Raw genomic sequence first — 25886 nt, 5'->3', positions numbered from 1 at the left:
CACTCTCCCAGTTACTGATTGTTTGCACCTGGTCTTGTATAAATACCGCTCGGTTTTCTCTGTCCCTCAAGGGGTATTGAATCTAGTTAGCTAGCGTTTCTACAACGCATTTCCTTTTGTTTATTGTCTTTGTTACCAACCTGTTTTTTGTTTTTTTCCAACAATTCTTGCCCCAATTGTTTCCATTGCCAACCTATTTTGGTATTTTTGACTACTCTTTTTGCCTTGTCCTCTTATCTGCTGGATTTCCTCTGTATCACCCTGTGTCTGTTTTGCCTGACCACTCTCTGGTATGTTGATTATATTTGCTGCCATACAGTTATTGACCCTGCCTGTCTCATACTACTCATGTAAGCCTGGCTCCTGTGTTAATAAACTGTGTAATAAACAGCACCACCCCAGGAAAGGAAAAGCAAGAATTACCTCTGTTGCACAGAATGAGTTCATCAGAGTTACCAGCCTCAGAAACTGTAAGATAACAGCACCCCAGATAAGAGCACCAAAATGCTTTAGACAGTATTTTGGTTTGTTTAACACAATATAAAGTTTAACTACATGATTCCTTAGGTATTCAATTACAATGTAGAAAATAAGTTGGAGAAATTTATCCAGCCAGCTCACAATCGCTGACCAGACCCGTATACTTGGAGAGCTTCCCAAAAGCTTCTTCCACGCCGTCTCCTCATAGGACTGTCAGCTCCAGCAGCACAGCTTGCTTGGTTGACTCAAGGACACAAGGACAATGTCAGGTCAAAGGTTGAAGACAGTTAAGTGGCTTGGGAACTTTAACTGCTGTTCAAGGTCCACCAGCACCCGCCAGCCTCTATCAGAGGTCAGGATGCCTGCTGGTGATCTTCTGACCATGGCTGCCTGCTCCCCAAACGTGAAGAAGGTCATGGTTGTGTCAATGAAATATTTTAAATTGTCAATCAAATCAATCAATTAACCTTTATTTTCATTTATTTTCAATGCAGCAGAGCATTTACAACTTACAGGGACTGAAAAATCAATTTAAAGTAAAATCAAGTATTTATTCAGGTGAGCTAAAAAAGGAGCTTCATAAACAAAACAACAAAAAAAAAAAAACGGTAAAAAGTATTAGAAAAACAAGCAAAATCTAAGACTTAATTAAAAAGAAATAAAAGAATTCAGAATGAAAGGATAAGTGGACAGGCTAAACTGTAAAGCAATAAAATGAAGAGATACATAATTAGCATAAACTAACATAACTAAAAATGAAGTAGCTAAAATACTGTAACACCTAGATTAAACCCAGATGGAGCAAGGCCAATTGTGCTCTCTCGGGGCTCTGGCAGCTGATGGCAAGCTGCATGACTGGGATTTAAACCAGCGATCTCCCGATCATAGTGGCAGCGCTTAGTCAGACCAACTTTTAACAAGAAACCTAATATAGTTTGCTATAGTTTATTTAAGCAATTGACTAATTTATATTCAACTTACTTCAAATTCATATTCAGTATAGCAATTCCAAGTATTGTTCACAGAACAGCTTCTTTTCTATTGGCTTCTGTCACAATCTATTTGCATACTGGGTGTGTCCAACAGTTTCTGACTAACACTCACCATCAGTGTGTAGTGATTTCTCCTGGGCTACCTTAGAAATAAATCAAGTTCCCCTTTAGTTGTAATAACTTGATGTTTTAATTTACGCTAACTCAAGTTTTCATTCCCCATTACTCAACTTTTTTAAGGCGTTTTTAAGGCTTTTTAAGGTTTCCTCAATTATTTTTAAGTACATTCAGTGTGTACAAAAGCTTGATGAACCAAATTTGAACCATAATAACTGCACAGTCTAACAAATCACATATTACATCAAATCAATAAGTCTAATGATTTAAGCCTGAGCTTGAATTTAAGTTTCATGAATCATAACAAATTGATTTTACTCCAGAACCATATTATGACAGTGAAGACTCGAATATGGCTGCAAAACTCAAAAGAATCCCCCCCTTTTAAGCCTTGCCCAGACAGTCATCCCATTTATTCCCATAAGCTCTCAGGTTACGGTGATGAAATGCTCAGTGTTCCGCTGCCCGCACAGAACGGCTAAATGACAGAGACAAATCAATCCGCTCTGTTCGCAGACATCAGCTCCATTCTGCTTTTTATTCCAAAGCAGCAGATGCAAAAGGCTATTATCTGCCTACTGGACTCGATTGAGACGTGACCTGCTCTCCTAATAGCGGATTCTGGAGAACTACCCGGGAGTCCAGTCTGCAGAGACAGCCGACTGCCTCAGCTATCATATCTCTGCTCATCCTCATCGGCTGACTTTCACCAGGCATTGATTGTAAGCGCAGATAAAGTAGAGCCAAGGGAAATCAGAAGAGCTGGTGAGCTCGGGGTAATACTGGATAATAACCAATATAGTAATATTTGCCTCATGCGCTCCTGAAGGCCTCAAGGAATCACCACATAAACAATAACCCACAATCATGCAACTTATCATATTTTCATATGTACAGTAGTTCAGAGCCCGGTTTCCCTAAAGCGCCTTAGCATTAAGAACATCTTAACATGGAGAGACGGTACTCAAAATGAAGCTCCTTCAACCATCAAAGAATCATCTGAGTGATAAGAACCTTTTGGGAAACCCAGCTTAGAATAATACCTTTCTGTTGTCCAACACATGACAATAAAGAAAAAAGAAAAAACATTTATAAGATGTATTTAACATGATCTCCTTTATCCTGTAAGTTCAAGTTAAAACATTATGGAATCGTAAAATAACCATGAAATGTAAAAACTGTAACTTTTGTACATCTCTACTGGATAAATAATTTACAGTGGTATGAAAAAGTTTAGGCACCCCTGATAAGTTTCATGATTCTCCTTTATAAATCTTTAGAAAACCCGCCTAAGAATTATTGCACACTTTCCGTAAATCCTATTAACTTAATTTCACCTCTCAAATATCACTGTGTTCGTTTGATATATGATACATTTAACTGAAATTGCTGATCTGAACAACCAGTGATTTATAAATAAACATCATGAAAATGAACAGGGTTACACAAACTCTACTGCTATTTTTAAACATAATTATCTCAATTTAAATATAAAAAAATGTATTTTAGTACAAACATACATATTCATAATATGCAGTAAATAAAAAAAATCTTTAAATTGTTCTCATTGATGTGTTTTTCAGGTCAGCTGAACTTGCTCAATTATTTTGTATAAATGTTACACAGTTAACTTGTGTTATATTGATTAACTCCATAAAACATTTCATTTTTAATGTTTCGATAACACTTTCTATGAATGCCATCGCTCTATTAGTCTCTATAACCACATTCATATAATATTATAATGCATTCATAAGTCATTATAAACATGGCTATAAATATTTATAAAATGCATCACCCATTATAGCCATGTTTATTATGCATTATTAATTGTAATCATAATACATTATGAGCTGTGCTTATAATATGTATGTTAAAATAGTATCTATCATTAATAATCCAGTCCTACAGTGAAAGTCCGTCACTTTACTTGGAGCACACAGAAACCTGTTATACTACATTATAAGTACCTTTAAATAATATTATATTTAAGTAATATTTTATAATATTTCATATTTAAGTATAATTCATGAGTGGTTAAAAATATTTTAATTAATATTATATTAATCATTATATTAATATTAATATTAATTAATAGTATTATTGAGGGTGTGTTTATAAGTTGGCAGATTTTGTTTTTTTTGTCATAATGCAAAATTCTGCAAACAGGTACTGAGTTTCTTGGTCCTGATGTATAACAGGTTATAAACACAGCTATTAAGGATGCATTACAATCACAATTCCTAACGCATGATAAAGATGACTATGATGGGTTATACATTTTTATAAATTTGTATAGCCATGCATATGATGCCTTATAAATGCACTATATTGTGTTATGAGTATGTTTATAGAGTCTTATAGAGATGACATTCATAGTAAGTGTTACCAATGTTTCTAATTGATCACAAAGTCTCCAACTAGAGTTGATTCATTGATTGATACACAAATCAATGTTCATCAGTTGCATTAAAACACTTCACTGGAGGGGAAGGGGTGTTTTATAAGTGTTTCCTAATCAGATATTGCTTCTGATTTTAAAGATTAAATTGGATCATTTTTTTTTTCTTTTTTTCCCTAGAATTATTCAATAGATCAATTAGTACTACAGTTTATATTGTGGTTCTGTTATTTCTCCTTAAAAATAGGCAGTTAGTGAAAATTTTGAGATTTATTTCCATCCTTTCACCACAGACACATTAATTTCACACCAAATTTATTTTTAAAGCCTATGTCATTTGTTTACCCACAGAGCTGAGTATATCTGTTTGAGCCGCTGTTGCACATGCTGGTAAATGATGCTCATTTAGCGTTTGAAGCTTATTTCTGAAAATCATTAACTTCAATTATCTTTTTAAGCTCCTTAAGCTCTTTGGATTCAGGAGAGCTCGAAATTCGATTATTTATTCTTGCTGTGTAAATATTGAAAGGCAAGTATTTCAGCCCAAAGGTGTCTGACATGACCATTCAACAGTTGCTCATCATGGCAAATTCTGCCATTTAGAATAAACTCACTGGGCCCTAGTTTAGTGATCTATAGTGCACCGGTCAATTGCAGATCATGCAGCTGGATTTACGTGAAGACACAAAAAATATGCCTTGGTAGCTTGAAACGTGCAAAAGGCGTGAACCTTAATTAATCATAGTTCCCTTAATTAATCATAGGTGTGTTTTGGGTGTAATGTGATACAAACCAACCTTTTAAAAAGCAGGTGCACTCTGACTTTTGCGTGTTCGTATCTTAACAGTGCAGGGCTTTTTTTTTTTAGCACATCTCCCACAGACATCATTTATTTGCATTATTGCTGACTAGGTCTATCTTCCTAGTATATATATATATATATAATATGGTTGACAGTGTTTATTTATTTTTTTTTTTAGACAAACAATTGGTTGTTATAGGTTGTTTTTTTTATTATAAATACAAAAAAACAGCCTAACCTTCCTTCTTGCAGCCAATTGTCACTTTAAAGAAAAATGAATCCATCACAGAGTTATTGCTTTGTAGCTTTTAGCTATTAGAAGAAATAAATTTGTAACTTGCTCTTACATCCTACAACACTGCAGTCAGGCACCATTTTAAAGTCATTACATCTAAAATCTAACTGAATACCTAAGATAATTTAGCCCTGGTAGGTGAGACTTAACAATGATATTGAGTTATTGGTGTGTGACACACCCACTATGCAAATATTTGATGTTAGGAATCAATAGGAAATATGTACTTTTTGTATAATGTAGTAAGAAATGTTAGGTAGACGTCACTATTTATCTATTTTCATAATGTTTACCCAAAATATAGGATGAACCTTTTCCTAATAAATTCAGTTAAAATTGTGAATAAACTCTAAAACATTACTTTACAACTCTGTACACTGCAGTCAAACCTTGACAACTAACTTATAAAATTCAAAATATCCAGATCCAGAAATATTTTTTTTGCATTAACAGATAAAAACGACATATATTTTTCTAAGAAACGTGTGTTTATTAACATGAAATTACATTTTACTTGCAAAGTCTGTAAAGAAATCATCAGCAAATGGCAGCAACAGTTTCATGACGGAATTCACACATTATTTTCATGACAAAACTGTTTCAGACTGTACCCCACCAAAACACACATTCATGCACTTTTGCGTAAAGAAAAATCCGAGGAATGATGTCCGGGGAAAAATATGTCCTCAAGAGCTACGAATGACACAATAACACACACTACAATATCCATTCAAGAAACAGGAACCAAGACTATACTGAAAAAAAGAGACGCTTAATTAAATAAAGCTTATAGACACCCATACAAATGCTCTTCGTGACCTAGAATGTTTTTTTTTTTTTATAAGAGCACTAATTCCAGTGCAAAAGTGAGCTTGTGGTAGAGTTCTGACTGAGCTGTTCTGAGCCAGTAGTTGGAAATGATGCAATAGCAGACTACATGAGCATCAGATGAGGCGTATTCTAGCCCTCACTCTTTCCCTCATCACCCTGCCTGATTGGTGGTCATCAGTTTTTTTTTGTTTGTTTTGTGTGTGTGAAGGGGAGGGGTCTATTACATTTGAGACTAGCTACTACACTGTAATAGAAATGTTTAGGTTCTAAAATTTTCTTTTTCTTATTTTTTAAACATGAAACAGGAGGATATACTGCCAGTTTGAGCAAGTAAACTATATGTGACTTATTTTTAAATACCTGTTCTTTTCTTTAACGTAGATGCTTATTTGCCATTGGTCTCCAATATATACTCATAATAATATAATCAACAGGAATGCAACTTGGTGGGTTGTCACGCCAGACCATCATGGAGTAACTCCCACTTTTGTCATCGTGGAGATGATGACCAATGAATTAAAGACAAGATCTGTGATATTGTATCACTAATATCCTGTTTTGTAAAATGCCAGATCACCTTTGCTCTTTATTACAGGCACTTTGACAGCCCAACGTTATGTTAATGAGGTCCTGCAACCATTGGTCCCACGCTTTATGAGTCAACAATCTTGTGCACTATTCCAACAGGATAATGCTCATCCACACACTGCTGATATCTCAAAAAATGCCTTGAGGACGCAGATACTATGTCCAAACCTGCGTCCGACTAAAAATATATGGGATGCTATTGGAAATGTTGGATATGCTATTAACAATCCAGCCCTAGTCTGTGAATATTTCAACTGGATGGTGGATTACTGCGGGACACCATTAGGAACCTCTACAACTCCATGCTGAGAGGTCTTAAATGCTGCCTTACACACTACATCTGCATGTGTAGCTCAATGTATATGACCAAAAGTTGCCCACAACAGTCTAAATTGTAGTAATTTACTGTTATCTTGTTATCTTTTGTTATATTGTTATCTTATTATATTGTTTTTTTGTCTTCTTTCCAAATTGTATTGCAATCTGACACTTCCTTTTGGGAGCAACCATGTTTTTAACCATTTATTATTTATTATTTAACAATTATTCCTCCTATAGCGCTTAAAAAGAGCTAACTAGCTATATTTTGGTAAGGATTAATGATGTGATTGTTAACAGCTTAGAGGTTATCGTTGTGTTTATTGGTGTTATCATAAGAATGGCTATGTTTGTATTGTTGAGTTGTTGTTTTAGTAGCCTATACCTTAAATTTGATCCAAAAGTGGTGGCTCATCAGGTTTGTTTGTTTGTTATCTTAGTTTGATGGGCGGAATAGGGTAAACTTTATTTAATTGTGATTTTTTATCCTTTATATTTTTTATCCTTTATATTTTTTATCTCTTGTGGTGCAGTGGATAACACCACTACCAGCCACAGGATGAGCTACCACATCATGTGGGAGACTAGGGTTCATTTCCAGTCAGGGTGAATGAATGCTGCACTACACCCTTAAGAGTCCTTGGGCAAGACTCCCAACACTATATTGGCCCACTTCTGTAAAAGAAATAACCCTGTAAGTCACTTTTGCCTTTGCTAAATGCCTTAAATGTGATTTGTTTTTTTATTATTTTCCCCTTTTTACACTATTTCCATTTATTCTTTATACTGGACATATTTTGAAGCCTTAAAATTAAAATCAATTAACATGTCTTATCATTGCAACTGGTTTACGTTCTATTGGGGAACGCAACACTGGGAGGGCACAGATGTTATTTTATTATGTTATGGCTTGACCTAAACAAGGTCATAACATAACAGCCCAAATTAATACTCGTAAAAAGTGGTAGTGAAATGTGTATATAGAACCTAAGCATGTATATTACCAGTGTAACATTGTTAACACTTAAAAAAATAATAATAAATAAATAAATAAATAAAACATTACTAAGGACACCCTTTTTCTCTTTTCATATCACCATATTTTGTGTAAAAATAACCATACAGTATGTGACCACTCAACATGCAGCTGAAACAATCAGTGTTCCCATGCAAGGAAGGGCTTCCAGAGGCACAGGTTGAACAGAACCGTGTTCCAGGCCTTTTTTTCTTTAGAAGTGAGACTCCTCCACACGTCAGCAGCTCCGGGTCCGGCCTGACAGATATCAGGGTGGAGCCACTGCCCAATCAAACGCCTTAGACCGAGGCAGGAATTTCTCTACGGAGAGGGCGGAGTCCTGAGGGAGTTGCAGGACCCTGTCTGGCTTCCTCCAGTGGACCCCTGGTACTGCAGGAAACGAGAACAGAGCAGGAATCAATACTCACAAATTAGATTCAGACAGGTTCATCAGGTCTATTTGAGATAATTCAATTCCATTCAATTTAAGCCAGTGAATATTAGACTGTTTCCAGGAGGCACTGCAACAATGCAGGATTAAACAAAGTCCAGGGCTGAATGAAAACATAGACTAAATAATAAAGGTGTAAAGCTACACGCATCTAATATGCAGATATTAGAAAACCCTTGCAAAGCACTTATTAAGCCTCATCAAGACAGCTGCTGGTAATTAACAGGCTGCTAATGGTGCCATTACTGACATATAACTGAACTAAATTATTCAGTTAATACCACAGCCTTACATAACTACAAAAATGATGATACCATGATTCTGCATTAGTGTGTGAGTGGTCTTTTTGTGGCATTCAGGCACAATAAAGTCCTTTTTGCATCAAATCATAATAATATAGCTATTGGTTCCAGTCTTCAGCAGGGGAGCAGACAGGAGAAGGTATTGGATATTGAGTTAATACTCTAAAAATATATAGTATGGTAATATGGTTGACATTGAGGTATTTTTTTTACCAGGTTAGACAAACAATTGGTTGTTATGGGTTGACTTTTTATCCTAAATACAAAATAAAACAGCCCTTCTTCTTACTTGTAGACAATTTACATGTTAAAGGAAAATCACGTAGCAAAAACATCTAATAAAAATAATAATAATCCAGCACAGAGTTACTGATTTGTAGTTCTCAGCTATTGGAAGAACGAAAATGGTAACTTGCTCTCATATCCTACAACACTGCAGTCAGGCACTATTACAGATATTACACAAAATCTAACTGAATACACAAGAGGATTATTCAAAGTCCAGGGCTGAAGGAAAATATACACTAAAGACTAAAAATGTAACTCTATACGCATCAAATATGCAAATATTAGAAAACCCTTGCAAAGCACTTATTAAGCTTCATCAAGACAGCTGCTGGTAATTAACAGGCTGCTAATGGTGTCGTAACTGACATATAACTGAACTCTGTTATTAAATTAATACCAAAGCCTTACATAACTACAAAAATGATGATACCATGATTCTGCATTAGTGTGTGAGTGGTCTTTTTGTGGCATTCAGGCACCATAAAGCCCTCTCAGTAGCAAATCATGATAATATAACTTCTGGTTCCAGTCTTTAGTCTTCAGCAGGTGAACAGACAGGAGAAGCTTGGGGGGAAATGCTACACAGTAATTGGTAAAATTGTCTGTTTTCAGATGTCAAAACTGGGTATTTCCAAACATTACTCAACTATTTTGAGTTAGGTAGATATTTGTGGCCACATAAATGTGCAAAGAAGGATCTTGGAGTTGAATTAGTGCTGGGTATTTGATATCAATACCCAAATTATACTTTTTTCAATACTATTTTTTTTCTAAATTGTAACCGAAAAAATACAAAAAGCAATAAATATTCTCACACAACATAATTATTTAACAGTCAACAAAAGTAATCTCATTATCATACTGTCACCAGTTCTTGAAACAAACAAACAATGAGCATATTGCTTGTGTTTTTTAAGAACAAGAACAACAGAATTACTTGTACTTAAACTAGAGGTGGGCGATACCGGGAATTTTGGTATCGATCCAATACCAAGTAAATGCAGAGCCAGTATTGCCGATATCGATACTGATACCGATACCGATAAGCTTTATACATGCAAATGATCCAAAAATCCAGGATATAATTTTGCCAAACATTGTAAGTGATAGCAAAATACTTTATCACAATCAACATTTTTTGTTTAGAAACAATGGAACAGTAACAAAACAAAGTTTGCCTTAACATTAGGAAAATATATGTCTTTAAAAAAATAAAATAAAAATTCTACCCTCACTAGACATCTTTTCTAATTCTAGACATCTTTTCTAAAAAAAGGAATTGTCTTTCTTTCAGTGCAGTTCTTTCATTTTTTTTCTTAAATTAACAGAGTGTAAAAAAATATCACTCAACACAAATCTTCTGAGGTAGATTCGTGTCAACTCATGGAGAGCGCTGAGTGGGCGGGGCCAGGCTGAGCCACATGATGCAAGAGACCAGAGAGTAGACTGTGGTGAATCTCGTGTGCAGCAGTCAGTGCGTGCGGCAGAGAAAAAAGCTTGAATATCGATATTGATCAATACCAATACCAGTGTTGGTATCGATATTATCGATATTTGGATCGATCCGCCCACCTCTAACTTAAACTACAAATATTTTTCCATAAGCATACTGCTGGATGCATTTCAGTTTTTTTTTAAGAATTCTTTTTTTTATATTAGCATTAGATTGTAAAATAAATTATATTTTTCAGTGGTGTCAATAACTAAAAATATATTAGAATCATTTTTTTTTTTTTTACGAAACAACAGCGCCAATATTTCATGAAAGGCAGCACAATTAAACCAGAATATATACATGGGAAAACAGCTGAATGGAATCAAAACTTAGGTGAGTCTGATCTGCCAATCTAATCTGGTGCTGATTGGCTGGCTGAGACACATGACTAAGAAGTTCATTCTAGAAACCATTGTGCCACTGGAAAAGTCTGTATCTGCTAATGATAACTGGCACTTACTATTCAGCTTACACTGTATATTTCTCTTGAAATTACTAAGATTTAAAATAATAGCCAGAAGTACACCTTTTTTTAAGTTAAACTCAATTGTAAACTCTAAATTAAGCTAAGTATACGTATGGTAAAGTGTGTACTAAATTTCATCCAATTAGACATAAAATAAGACACAATAATGAGCACATTATATATTTTTCAGCACATTAGACTAGCATGAATTTCTGCAAGCGATGCTAATGCTACAGCACTGGACAGCTGAATACACACGTACAATGTTAACTGGGAATTCTATCAGCTAACAGATGTCCACATGCTGAGGAGTGATGGAGGAATAAAGAGGGACAGATAGAGAGAGAGATAGAGAGAGAGATGGAGTGAACTCATGATCTCCCACTGATAAAATCAACGCATTAATGGTTGCACCACTACTGGGGCCTTGCTTGGTCTGGACAATTTAGAATATGAAAAAAAAAAAAAAATGGCGCTATGAAAAGTGCTTAATATACTTTCATTGTGTAATACTGTAGTAATGAGCAGCCACTTAACTGCTGGCCTGCTATGGCTTAATACATTATTTCTTCTAAGAATAATACTACTTAAGAGTTACACATTTTGATATGACAGCAAAGTTATATAAAGTAAGGCTCTCTAAAAAGTAGCTCCTAAAATATATCCTGGAGGTTCCCTGCCATGCACATTTTTACAATTACACTAGCTCCAGTACAGCTGATTTGCCTAATGAGCTAATTATAAAGCCCTTCCTGAACTCAGAAAGTTTCTGAGAGCAGTAGAAATGCTGAATGTGGGAGGTAGGGTGCCTTCCTGAGATTGACGTTGGAAGTCACTGCTCTAGACTATCACTGTGTGTAAAATGTTTTAGGCATGGTTTCATTAAGGTACTGTAAGTTCCTGTTGAACTAGAACTAGACGATCCTACCCAGTAGGCACTAGATATGTCAATATAAAATATGAGGATTTAAAAAAAAAAGTCATCTTCAAACGTTTTTGCTGGGTTTAAAACTGAAATCTGGTTGTTGGTTGGTGTCAAAATCCAACATTGTACAGATTTTATGTTGTGGTTGAAAAATCACATATTGACCAAAATAAACATTGGTTTGACACCAAGCAACATTAGACAGATGTTTTATTTTGATTACTTGAACGCCATGATGTTAATTTCACTTTGTGTTGACATTAATATTATGAAATTTAATGAAATGTAAACTTTAACCTTGTCAAGGACGGCTTCAGTATCTGCTAACATTTTGGCTCCAGCCATGTTGAGATTGGCTGTTAGCAATGTGGATAACATCCCATCCTTGCTAAAAACTGTTGATAGCATCACGCTATAGATGACATGAGGCATAAAGGGTTGGATTTTGATGGAGGAATACTAGACACTACAAAAAAAAAAAAACATTTGATATTAAAAATTTATATTAAAAAGTTACTTTATTTCAATAAATCACTTCAAAATTGTGAAACTTATATATTATATAGATGTATTACACACAGAGTGATTTATTTTAAGCATATATTTCTTTCATTGAAGACCCAAAAAATCTGTTTCTCAGAAAATGTAGAATATTATATAAGACCCATTTTAACTTTCTGCAGTGTGGGCAGTGTGTCAAGTCCTGCTGAAAAATGAAATCCACATCTCCATAAAAGTTGTCAGTAGTAGAGTCTTTAAACTTGATAAAACACAGTGGATCAACACCAGCAGATGACATGACTCTCCAAACCATCACTGATCATCAGTAAATTTTACATTTTAATTGAAAATCAAGGGAGCAGAGTCTGCAGGAAGAGTGGAGAGACACACAGTCCAAACTGCTTGAGGTCTAGTGTGAAGTTTCCACCAATCAGTGATGGTGGTTTGGAGAGACATGTCATCTGCTGGTGTCATCTGTGTGTAATACATCTATATAATATATGATTTTCACATTTTGAACTGAATTACTGAAATAAAATAACTTTTTGTTTGGTTTAAACCTGAATGTTTCGACATGCACTCTACCATCTTGCATGTGGAGTGTCATGTGGATGGTCACTGTCTTTTCTTTTGGGAAAGGCCTAAGTTTCCACAGAGTGAGATTGAGATGTACAGCCAGATGTGTAGCCAGACAAACACAAAGAAAAAACTTTGCAGCAATTCTCTGCTCAGAATGTCTTTACTCTACTCTATCTTTACAAAATGATTAGCTCATTGCTGCTGCATCAATGTTTAAAACCTTATGCATCACCAGAAGCTGAAGTTACTATTGAATAGACATGTATGGATACTTGTGGTGAATACATGTGGTCATGTGGTGTAAAAAATAAAAAATAAAATAAAATAAATGCTCTAAGCGTTGAAGTTTGAGGTTAAAAGTAAGTTCTGTGCTGAGAGGGTAAAAGTGAAGCAGTGCTTGAATCACACAATGCACTTTCCACCACCCCAGCCTGCAAAACCATCTGCTGCGAGAGAAACAATTTGTTCTTTCTCCCCGCAGTGCAAAACGAGAGCCCAGAATAGATTTATTAATATATAATGCGCCAGACAAGTCCGTTATTTCAACAAACAGGAAACAGAAATGTTCGCTTCCTCGCTGCAAAGGGTCAGCATGATCCCCCTACTGCTCCGATGACTGTCTATCCTTTCTCTTCTTCTGTTTTCCACTCCAGTGATTGTTTCCTTCTGAATCGAAAGCTGGTACCCCAGCAGATAGAAGGAAAAAAAAAAAAACAATGAACACATGCAATTCAAACTGATGGCATTTGGAAAATGAGTTTAGCATGAGATAAATGAGGCCTGTGGAGGCATCATAACCTTGACTCAAATGGCATGGGATGAAAATGATAAATAATAAATGAGCACCCTTTACAGTTCAGACCACGGTCTGGAAGAACATGAGCAATGAGTAACCCAGACCTAAACAGCACTTCTTTCCCTTTTCTCTTTTTTTTTCTACTTTCTGTCTCCTACACTGTCAAATTGAAAATTAACATTAAAAAAAACGTGCAAATAATTTGGAATAAGTATTGTATGTTGTTTTAAACAATGTTGTATGTTGAATGAATGTTTTTGAACAAAAAATTTTATTCGTAACCTAAGACATATGTATTTTTTCTGTGAGATGGGAGGGGCTTAAAAGGGGTTTATAGTGGGGGAAAAAAACAGAAAGAAATTGTGGAGAACGAGAGGGGAGGGAAGAATAAGGGAGGATTTGGGGAAGCAAGGAAGAAGCAGAAGGAAAAGGGAACCTATATATATATATATATATATATATATATATATATATATATATATATATATATATATATATATATATATATACATATATATATATATATATATAAAGCTAAATTTTGGGCTGGATCCCTTTATTTGGTTTTGTACATTCCTTTAGACTATTACCTCTGTGCCTTAATACTGGACATCATTAACACTTTTCTTTTTTCACTCATTGGATTTGTCTTGTTTCTCTACCTTCCTGTTTTACTATTGATTTTGTTTCCTTTTCTCTCGCTCCCTTAATAAAAGAATATACATAAAAAACCTTCAAATTTACAGATTAACATTAGTTATTAGTTTTTTTATTAAGATCAGTTGCTTTTATTTGACACTGCAGATTAAGAAAAAGCAGTGGTGTGCGGTGAGGCCCTTCTAAAACTTCAGAGAATGGGTGACAATAAGTGCATGTAAATAATTACATAATTTTTAATCAGGAAATATATATTATAGTTATTGTAAGTGTAATAAAATAAAAAATAGCAACTAATTCAAAGCATAGGTCTGTGTTTTTCAGTTGCTATAGGACTCTTATCTGACTGACAATGGTTTTAACCAATCAAAGCTTTTTTAAAATGGCCTCTGCCCCCTTGTGTCTGCTCGTGGACCCCTCTCCTGATTTTGAGAAGGGTGTAGAAATGAATCTGTTAGCAAAGTCATAGGACAATCTAACCAATCAGATTCATGATTTTCACTCCGGGGGCAGGGCTATGACTGTCTAACCCCTTCTCAGCACTGTGCTGAAGGGGTACACGTTGATTAGTCGTAAAACAGCACGTGTGCTGGTTTAGTTCAGTAGTTAGCGAACTTTTATGGAATTGCGACTGCAAATCAGACAGATATTGTGTCACATCATATAAAAAGACCCCTTAAAGGCTGTTCTTCTATGTGAAACTAATCCACAGTAATAGGCCGTCTGACTGGTGGGGTTTTTGTGTGTACTTAATGTTTTGGTTGCCCTGGCAGACTATCGTCATACAAATGAAGGATATTTGTTGTATGCCTGTACTTGTAGGAAAATTAAGCATTGATTGTTGAGTCTATTGTATGCTTTTGTGGTTTGTAGCTGTATTTGTGGGCTGTTGATGTTTGTGAAGTTCATTAAATTATTATTAGTTATTGTAATTTTTATCTATGTGCCGCTTGGTAGGGTGGGGGCTGGTGGCGGGGTGGGTTGGGGTTGAGTGGATGGTTTGCAAAAGGGGTATCCACTATATTCACTGCACGCCACTGAGAAAATCCAAACTCGTACACTTTTAAAGACTGAAACAGTACCAGATGCCACTTTTTCCAACTGTGTGATTCTATGTTGTGCCACTGGAGTGGCCACTGCAGCTTTGAGCCAGTAAAAAGGCACTCTTAACAGCAAAGAAAGAGTTAACTTAGGGTTAGCTCTTACAGCCTTTAACTCAGCAGCCTGGCAGTTAACCAGTACATAAGATGCACATAGATATCTAAGAAAAGCTGGCTCATGGGAAATGACTACACAAGGACAGTGAGTGTCACACCAAGGGCCCTATTTTAGTAATCTATAGTGCACCGCTCAATTGCGGATTTTGCTGCTTGATTTAGAGCATGTCGTACAGTATATTTTACTCTTATTTTATTTATGTAAACCTCGCTCTCCCTCAGTATCTCTCTCTCTCTCTCTTTCATTTGCTCAAAGCTTTACACATTACTATTACTTAGTGTTACTATTATGTATCTCAATAGAGGCACACTTCTACCAATGCTACAAGCTGTTTTTCTTGGCTGAGTGCAGAGGTCAAACGCATTACTATTTTTTTTTTCTTTTTTAATGAATGTCTTTCCACAGCCTCACAGGCAGAGAGCCACAGTTCTATTCCCCGAAACATCTTACAGTAATTGGAGTGACTGCATTACTGAAGTGGCACGCTCACACAGTTTTCAATAATACAAATGCGAAAAGAAAAATACAGAAATATACAGCTCCAGAAAAAAATAAAGAGAATAAATTATCTGTGATGGCCAGTGCACTACCCTTTATGAACCTCAGTCAAACCTCAGACATCACTGTTGCACCTTCACAGAGGGGTGACCAGTACTAGAGGGTATACAAAAAGAAAAGTGAAAAAAATGTGATCTCTAAAGAAGGAAATAGGTCTATAAGGAAAGCCACACAAAAAGACAAGAAAAAAGGGGGTCTCAAAAGATGGAAAGAGATCTGAAAAGAAAGCCACTGAGTGGTGCTCAGCCAGTTTTGAGTTTGGTTGTGTTTTAGTTTGGTTTATTTGAACTTAAAAGCTGTCTTTTGTTAGTACAAGCCATTTTGTGGCATTTCCTTTGTTCTGTTTCCTGCCTTTTTTTCACACCTCTTGTGTGGATATTCTAACAACTGAGTGTGCTCTCTCTCTCTCTCTCTCTCTCTCTCTCTCTCTCTCTCTCTCTCTCTCTCTCTGAATGAACATAACCTGGAATCGGATTTATTCCGCTGCGAAAGGAGACCGCATCACACCCGCCCAGTATAAAATGATTCTTCCGCATGCTCAGTGAAAATTACCGATTCTCACCAGAGAAAACCCTAAATCCCCCAAATCCCAAAACTTACGGACATCAGTATTTTGAATCATTCTGGCACAAAATAAGATCAAGATTATTCAATTCAATTTTTCAATTCAGGTCTATAATAATTGGGCTGGCCATGACTGTGTCTTGATCTGGTGGACCTTCATCCACACCTTGATTGAGCAAGCTGTGTAGCATGGAGCATTACCCTGCTGGAAAAACATCCTCAGAGTTGGAGAACATGGCCAAAGCAGGAGGAAAGCATGTTTTCTTCCAGGATAACCTTGGATGTAGCTTGATTCATCCATCCTTCACAATTAAAAACCTCTAGAATATGAAAAAAAGTTAACTGCTTGAATTATTTTTGCACCAGGAGTGACATAAGGTCACCCAAAAGCAGTGTGAAAAACTGGTGGAGAGCATACCAAGAAAACCGATGAAAAACTGTGACGAAAAATAAATCTGGGTTATTCCCCCAAATATTGATTTCCAAACACTTGAAAAGAGTTGAAGTATTGTTGTGTCTAAATGAATATGACAGCACTGCATCTTTTTTGTTATATTGATCTTTTCTCATTTTCTGCAAATATATGAGCTAAATGACAATATCCAATGTCCAGTGTGTGTATGTGTGTGTGCCTACAGACTAAAAGAGTGGGAGAGAGGATATTTGTGGAAACAGTATCATGCTGACAAACTGAGAAGTCACTAATTTATTTATTTTGCCTGACAGGACAATGACTGGATGAATATAATGGGCTTCAGACTCAAGTAAACAAATACATAAATAAATAAACAGCGTTTTGTGGCGTGACTAACTCTATTCTAGCAAAATTTGGACTGGATCTCTCATATTAACATGAGAAAGAACTGAAATGAATGATACTGTGCCAAGGCCTTAAGGAAATGTCATGTAAAGCTACTGGTATTAATCTGGGAAGAAAGCATCTATTTTTTTGATGTGTGTGTGTGTGTGTGTGTGTGCATGTTGTGTGTTTAAATGAGTGTGTTTCTGTTTGTGTGTGTTAGCTTAGACATTTTCAAAGTTCTCCTTGAGGACGTTCTATCTAGGTGTAAAAGGTATTGTGAACAAGGGTCCACACCAAAGGAACCATTCAAAAAAATTGACCTTTTGAACCAATTACAATAAACTGAATCAAACAATTGCCACTCATCAAACAATAGATAAACAAAAAGAACCAGCCTTGTGTAGAAATCAGACTTCCCTTGATGTGAACTTGTGAATCACACAGCAGAATATGCTTGTGATTTCCGTATCTACTGTAACTGTAGATTAACATGTAGGGCCCTATTTTAGTGATCTATTGCGGATCATGCACTTGAATTTGGGGTGTGTCTTTGGTACAGTTCAAAACGCACAAAAGCTATGTATTAATTCTCTTAATTATTTGTTCTGGCTCTGACATCATTTTTTGTTAGCTAAATGCCCCCTACTGGCAGAACAGAGAAAAGCCCAGAAGGCAAGAAACAGAAAGTAGTCATAGCAGAGCATATTGGACTCCATAACCTGAATCTGCTGCTATCCTTTCTGGTCAGCCCATTAAAAGGCATTCCCTATACGTAAGACTAATTTATTAACATCTATCTTTAGTTTAAAGGCATTATTGAGGAGAGTAAACTATGGATGGCATGTATTTATTAGGCTCTTTGTTAGGACTGATGACAGTTACTTTCTGCCTCATGTTTGGCCCACTATAGCCATTTGTTAGGCTAGTAAAGTTTAGTTTTGGTTGTTAAATGCAAAATATCATTGTATAAAAACTGTAGTTGTTGATATATTATATTTTCTTATTACTAATGTACAATTTCTGTATTTTTAGTTTCACACCACCTGTACAATAAACTCCTTTAACATCACTTTGTGATTGTGGGATTGTAAAAGCCTTCAAAAGCAGGTGTGAATCTGACTTTGGCGCATTCGTCCTGTACTAATTCTCTTAATTATTCATGGGTGTGTTTTGGGCATTTGGGTGTCTTTTTAAGAGGCAGGTGCACTCCAACTTTGGCGCATTCGTATCTTAAGGAAATGTCATGTAAAGCTACTGGTATTATTCTATGAAGGAAGCATCTATTTGTTTGTAAAATAGCAATGAGCAATGAGCTATTTGTAAGATAGCAATGAGCATCACAGTGCACAATGCAGAGGGTGTACGATATGGCCCATAGTCATAAACAAAAATAAAGGGTTTGCTAGACAAATTTGTTTTGCTTATTCTGCTGCTTGATGCACATGAAGTGACGTATAGGAAGATGCCGCCCACCCAAGCAATAAGGACAGGATGTGGCAAGATATTTAGTCTGTTCATTAACTAAACTGCAGATTAAAACCAGAACTAATTATTACTAATTATTCTGGACTGGACTTTCAGGTGTAACATCCTTAGCTGTTATAGTTCAGGGTCCAGTTTCCCTAAAGCACCTTATCATTAAGATTATCTTGTCTGGTAGGAATATTGTTCATTATAATGCTATCTTGACTTTTTAGCAATCATCTTTGTGATAAGAAGCTTTCAGAAAACCAAGCCATCATTAGCTGCCCTTGAGTCAGATATACTGTAGATAATTCAAGCTCAATCTTACCTCTACAAGTGGGTGCCAACGAGCGATTGGCTTGCGAGGGTACGTGAGCATCTCATTCCAGTGGTCTCTGCCCAGACTCTCTGCATCGTTACCCACCCGGCTCACACCTATAACCTCGTTGTGACCTACACTGTGAAAGGAGACACTCTTTACTGAACATGAACATGGAATACCGTAAATATACACATTTTTATAATGTCTTAGAGGGTTGCACTGTGTGTAATCTAATCACTCATTAGTTAAACTTATTTTGGAAATTACTTTTGGATTATTAATGACATTAATAAATCTGATATTTCGACCCAGATGTATAACCTCTTATAATCACAGTTTATGATGCATTATAGTCACATGTATTACAGTATTATACTGTAAATATGTATGCACATGTTTATAAAGACTTATAAATGCCTTGGTAACTTTTTACAATAAGGGTCACAATTACCATTATGTTTAAAAAATAATTTGGTGGGATTTTCTATGAATATCCTCTTTATTAGACTCACATATTTAAACATACTCATAACGTATACTACCGTATTTATAAGGCATTATATGCATGATTATACATATTAATAAAATGTATAACCCATCATAGCCATGTTTGTTATGCATTAGACATTGTGATTATAATGCATCATGAGTTGTGTTTATAACATGTTATATGCCAATACCAAGAAATTGCTCATTAATTATACTATAATTTTAGTTATAGTCACTTATAATGTGTTATAACAGGTCTTCGTCTGCTCCAAATAAAGTGACAGACTTTCATTGTATGACTGGATTATTAATGATAGATTTATACTATTTCAACATAAATATTATAAGCACAGCTAATAATGCATTTTAAACATGGTTGAAATGGGTTATGCATTTTTATAAATATTTATAGCCATATTGCTAACGACTTGCATGAATGCCTTATAATATATTATGAATGTGGTTATAGAGTCTAATAGATGTGACATTTATAGAAAGTGTTACCAATAATTGTAATGATCAATGTCTTAACTATAGTTAGTTAGATATATTCTGCTGCAAGTACTGTTGATTAATGTACCCTTACTGTATATTGTTACCAATGCATTTTAATGTATTATGAATATTATGTCTATAAGGCTCTATATAATACATTATAATGTGTTATATTAATATAGTCTTATAGACATGATATTCATCTGAAGTGTATAGCAAAAGGATATAGAGAATGATGAGAGTTGTGGCTCACCGATCGTAATCCATCACAGCTATTAAAAGACTAATTTGATCAATATTCTCTGGAGGGACATCAAATACTATAGCTTCATTATAAACAGGGTTCAGGGTGTTCCTTTTGGTGGACGTTTTCCTCTTTTTTAACCTTCGGCCTTCGCACATTAGAGAAACCTTCACATACGGGTCTGAAAAAAAAAAGGAAAAACAAGAGATACACGATTTTAGTTTGTAAAAAGTTTTTTTGAAATAATTATTTTAAAATGAATGTTCAGTTACAATTTTTATGAATGTCATCTCTTTAAGACTCTATAATCATAGCCATAACAGATTATAATGCATTCATAAGGCATTATTAACATGATTATACATATTTATAAAAATTTTAAGCGTTTATTATGTGTCATAATTTGTGATCATAATGCATTAATAGCTGTGAATTATTCTTGTCTTGAATATAATATTAGTTACAGTCACTTATAATGTATTATAACAGGCCTTTGTGCGCTCCAAGTAAGGTGCCAGACTTTCGTTGTGGGACTAGATAATTAATGATAAATATTTATACTATTTAAACATACATATTATAAGCACTGCCTATAATGTGTTATGATCACAAGTCATAATGCATAATAAGCATGGCTAAAATGGGCTATGCATTTCTATAAAAATGAATAATCAGGTTTAGAATGCCTTATGAATGCATTATTATATGTTATGAATGAGATTATAGAGTCTTATAGTGATGACATTCGTAAAAAGTGTTACAGATTTTTTTTTCTTTTTAAACTAACAAAAAAAAAAAATACCCAAAATGCATCACAGTGCTCACCTGAAGCTCCAGTAATGTCCATGGCTTTCAGGTTGCGTGCTTTTACTACAGTAATAGTCAGTCGACCGGCAGTGGGCAGGTAACAGAGAGAAAACATCAAATCCCCCAGATCCACATTATCCTAAAGAAGAGAAACAGAAATATTACAAAAATGTTATTTTAATTAATTCTCTTGTTGTTCAGGGATTTATGTACAATTTTAATTTACTGCAGAATCACATTAAACCCATTCTATTTATATGCGGTTAAACGTCAGAAACAACCTTTCAGACAAAAAAGAGTAGAGAACAGATAATGAACTGAACCCACTCACTGTCTCTGAGTATATTCCTACACCTCGCTTCGCTCTGAGCATCACTTTCCATTTTTGTAATTAACAGCCACGTTAACACTTGCTCTCAAAATACCAAGTGTGTGAAGCGAGGCAAGGTACTTTTCTTGCACCTATTCATTCGCTTTTTCAACGCTGAATGTGATGCAACTACAACACACAAAGCCTGCTTTATAAATGAGAGCAGAGCAAACGACCAGGTCACAAGTCTAGTCATGGCAACAAAAACAGGCTTCTAATGGTTTATTATAGGCGGTGTAAACCAGAACATACTAGTGTATCTCAAAAAACTAAGAATATCATTTAAAAGTTACTTTATTTCAGCAATTCAGTTCAAAATGTAAAAAAGTTTTTTTTTTTTTTTAGATTGCCATAGTAAGAGTTGACCAGGGACTACAGATGAAAATATGCCTTTATGGCTAACTCTGGCTTATTTACAGTTGTTTTCTATTGATAAATGAGCATTTTCCCTGTCAACTAAATAAATAAATAAATACAAATATATATATATAGATGTGTTACACACAGAGTGATCTATTTTAAGCGTATATTTTATAAGTATTGATGATTATCTCTTACAGCCAATGAAAACCCAAATGACAGTATCTCAGACTTTTATATAAGACCTGGTATTGGTACTTTTGGCAGTGTGGGCAGTGGTCCAAGTCCTGCTGGAAAATAAAATCCAAATCTCCATAAATGTTGAGGTTGGCTGTTAGCATTGTGGATAACCATGCCATCCTTGCCAAACCTGGTTGTAAGCATCACACTATAGATGACATGAGGCATAAAGGGTTGGATTTTTTTTTTTTTGACAAAGGGATATTAATGCATCTCAAAAAAAAAGAAAAGAAAAACTTTGAAAAGTTACTTTATTTTAGTAATTCAGTTTAAAATGTGAAACTCATGTATTATATGGATAGATAATACTACACACAAAGTGATCTGTTTTGAGCATTTATTTCTTTTATTTGTGAACCCAAAAATCTGTGTCTCAGAAAATTAGAATATAAAATAAGAACAATTGGTAGTTTTGGCAGTGTGGCCAGTGTGCCAAATCCTGCTGGAAAATGAAATCTGCATCTGGGAAAACAAAACTGCACTGACTTTAGACTTGATAATAAAACACAGTGGATCAACACCAGCAGATGACACGTCTCTCCAAACCATCACTAAATATCAGTAAATTTTACATTTCATTTGTAAATCAAGGGAGCAGAGTCTGGAGGAAGAGTGGAGAGACACACAGTTCAAACTGCTTGAGGTCTAGTGTGAGGTTTCTACAATCAGTGATGGTTTGGAGAGACATCTTACAAAAATCTTACAGCACTTCATGCTTCCCTCTGCTGACAACTTTTATAGAGATGCAGATTTCATTTTCCAGCAGGACTCATAGAATCTTATCGAAATTACATTTATAGAACCGAATTGACACAATTTTGAGTATGATACAATTCTTAAAGTAGCTTAGCCTAGGTTTCTGTAGATATCAAGCGCACCATACTGCACACAAGAGGAAATCTTTTTTTCAGATGATTGTTGTCCAGTCAAACTGCCGAATGTCTTTTAGACTCTTTTCAAGGACAGAATCTAAAGTCAGAGACTGAAGTTTAGAGAGAGTGTTTGCGTGCAGTTGGGACACTTCTTCGAGCCTCAGGGAACGAGTTGATCCTCTTTGTATCTCTGGTTGCATGTCTAGGCCAGAGACAGTCTATTCTCTTCTGACATTTACCGATAATATCCTAATGCTCCCAGTCCTGAGGTGAAGAAAGTCCCAGGGAGGTAATGGCTGTAAAATGGGGTGAGATTAGAAACTTACACCCTGCTGTTCGTTTGAGGTCACACTCAGCAGGCAGTGACACTTCTTCCACCATTCGTGAGAAGATAAAGGTCACTCTGACGAGGGAGTTCTGTTTAAAACTTGAAACTTTTTGGCTGCAAGTGAAACAAAACTAAATGAATGGATGAATAGCAAAGATTAACTTCATTTTTTTGCCTTATTTGTTTTAATTATTTTACCACATTTTTTATAGCATGTATTGTATTCATTGTACTACTAGCGAATTTAATAACTAATCTGTAATCTGAATGTCTAGTCTTTGTGATGTATCAAGAGCCACAGTATCCAGGGTAATGTCAGCATACCACCAAGAAGGGCCAACCACATCCAACAGGATTAACTGTGGACGCTGTAAGAGGAAGCTGTCTGAAAGGGATGTTCGGGTGCTAACCCGGATTGTATCCAAAAAACTTAAAACCACGGCTGATCAAATCACGGCAGAATTCAATGTGCACCTCAACTCTCCTGTTTCCACCAGAACTGTCTGTCACCACAATAATTTATTGTGGTCTAAAACCAGGTGTTTCAGTTTCATTGTCCAACCCCTGTATATATACTTAATAAGTAGTAATTTTATTACTATATTTTAACAAATGATCAGTAGATGTAAACAAAGCAGTAGTTCATTAGAATTTGAACATTAATAAATGCTCACACATGACACTTATTTATCAACATAGATATTCATATTAAAAAAGTTAGCAAATCATTATCTCATCAGAATTTGAACATTAATAAATCGCTAGTAAATATAAATTTTAAACTGGGCAAATGTTTTTCAATTGTTTTTTCAACAGTTCACATTGCCAATGCATTCATTGGTATTTACAAATGTTTTTTAAGCTCCACTATTTGTTGCTGATAGTTGAAGACAGGTAGATGGCACCATGCTGCTCTTTTAACTTATTTGGCTGAAGACCGAAAGAAAAATTAGGTGAATCCTCTTTATTTTAACTTTAAAAACTACATGACAATTGTAAGGGAGCATGTTTTACATGTTGTTGGACTTTGCTTCTTACAGTCCAAGCCTAAAATTGGTATTTGTTCACAAAATAAAGACACAAGGTGCAAAACTAGACTTGGAAAAGTACATCTGATTATCTCTCTTCTCCTTCTTCTCACGGCATTGTGGAGGTTTGCATTAAATCATCACTGTCAGGCAGGACCGCGGCTATCCGGACCTCAGTGACAGCGTTCTGTTGCTGGAGGCTACAGGGGCCTCTCTAATGATGCTCTCCTAAGGATGGTGAGCTCAGGAAAATATCGATATTTTCTCAGCCTCAAACAATCTTCATGTAGAGGCGGATAAAAATAGATATTTGGTTGTCTGGAAGCCCAGGCCCCTCTGCAGCCCTGCAGTCTCATGGCAGCATTGTGCTTTGATTTGTTTTCATATGCTGAAAGCGAGGGCACAGATTGGTATTTAAACTTCCATTTTTTTTTAGCGAGGGAGGAATTCTCTCTGGAATTAAACACACAAATAATCCAGGTTAAAACATAGTCCCAACTACTAACTTTACTTAAATGTGAAAATGTGAAACGTAGGATTAAGTTGATTGTTTCTTCGGTAACACTTTCTATGAATGTCATCTTTATTAGACGCTAAAACCACATTCGTAACATATTATAATAAATTCATAAGGCATTATAAACATGGCTATACATGTTTATAAAAATGCATAACCCACTATAGCCAAGTTTGTTAAGCATTATGACCTGTGATCATAATACATTATAAGATGTGCTTATAATATCTATGTTAAAACAGTATATATCTATCATTAATAATCTAGTCCTACAATGAAAGTCTGGCACTTTACTTAGAGTTCCCAAAGACCTGTTATAATACATTATAATTGACTATAGTTAATATTATATTCAAAACAAGAATAATTTATGAGTGGTTAAAAATATATTTATAGGATTATTGAGGGTGTGTTTATAAATTGGAAGCTTTTTTTAGTCATGATAAAGTCGGGTCTGAGTTTCTTGGTATTGATGTATAACATGTTATTAACCCAGCTATTAAATAATTATACATTTTTATAAATATGTATAGCCATGTTTATAATGCCTTATGAATGCACTATAATGTGTTATGAGTATGTTTATAGAGTCTTATAGAGATGGGAATTCAAAGAAAGTGTTACCGTTTCTTCATTACAATGATAAAATATCACAAATTGTAATTGATAATGATTAAATTAATAGTTAACATGTATTGTACTGGGTACTATACTTTTATTGTTCAAATAAAGTGGTACTATGTCAATCCATGCGACATGAAACCTTGTCAGAAATGACATTCATATTCAATGCAGAAAACCCCAAAAGCAAAATCCATTAAAGGCTATGTATTTCAGAAGCAAAGATGGGCAGAGAATCTTCAGTTTGTCAACAAATGCATAAAAAGTTAACTGAAATGTTAAAAAAAA

At 35.1% G+C, this 25886-nt stretch overlaps 1 protein-coding gene across 1 annotated transcript in view; it reads right to left on the bottom strand.

Moving 5' to 3' along the window:
* Positions 1–5556: 5556 nt before the first annotated feature.
* The window catches only part of syt9a (synaptotagmin IXa), a 60996-nt gene continuing 40666 nt past the window's right edge, over positions 5557–25886 (bottom strand). Inside the window, exons 4-7 of the mRNA XM_049483541.1 lie at positions 21281–21401; positions 20465–20636; positions 19234–19363; positions 5557–8229 (exon numbers count right to left, since the gene is read on the bottom strand). Of these exons, the coding sequence (XP_049339498.1) occupies positions 8161–8229; positions 19234–19363; positions 20465–20636; positions 21281–21401 (492 nt within the window). The 3' untranslated portion in view covers positions 5557–8160. The remainder of the gene's footprint in view (positions 8230–19233; positions 19364–20464; positions 20637–21280; positions 21402–25886) is intronic.

This window comes from Astyanax mexicanus, chromosome 9 (assembly GCF_023375975.1).
Source record: "Astyanax mexicanus isolate ESR-SI-001 chromosome 9, AstMex3_surface, whole genome shotgun sequence".
Classification (NCBI taxonomy): Eukaryota; Metazoa; Chordata; class Actinopteri; order Characiformes; family Acestrorhamphidae; genus Astyanax; species Astyanax mexicanus.
The sequence above is the reverse complement of the archived record's forward strand: the minus strand, read 5'-3'. Positions and strand labels throughout refer to the sequence as shown.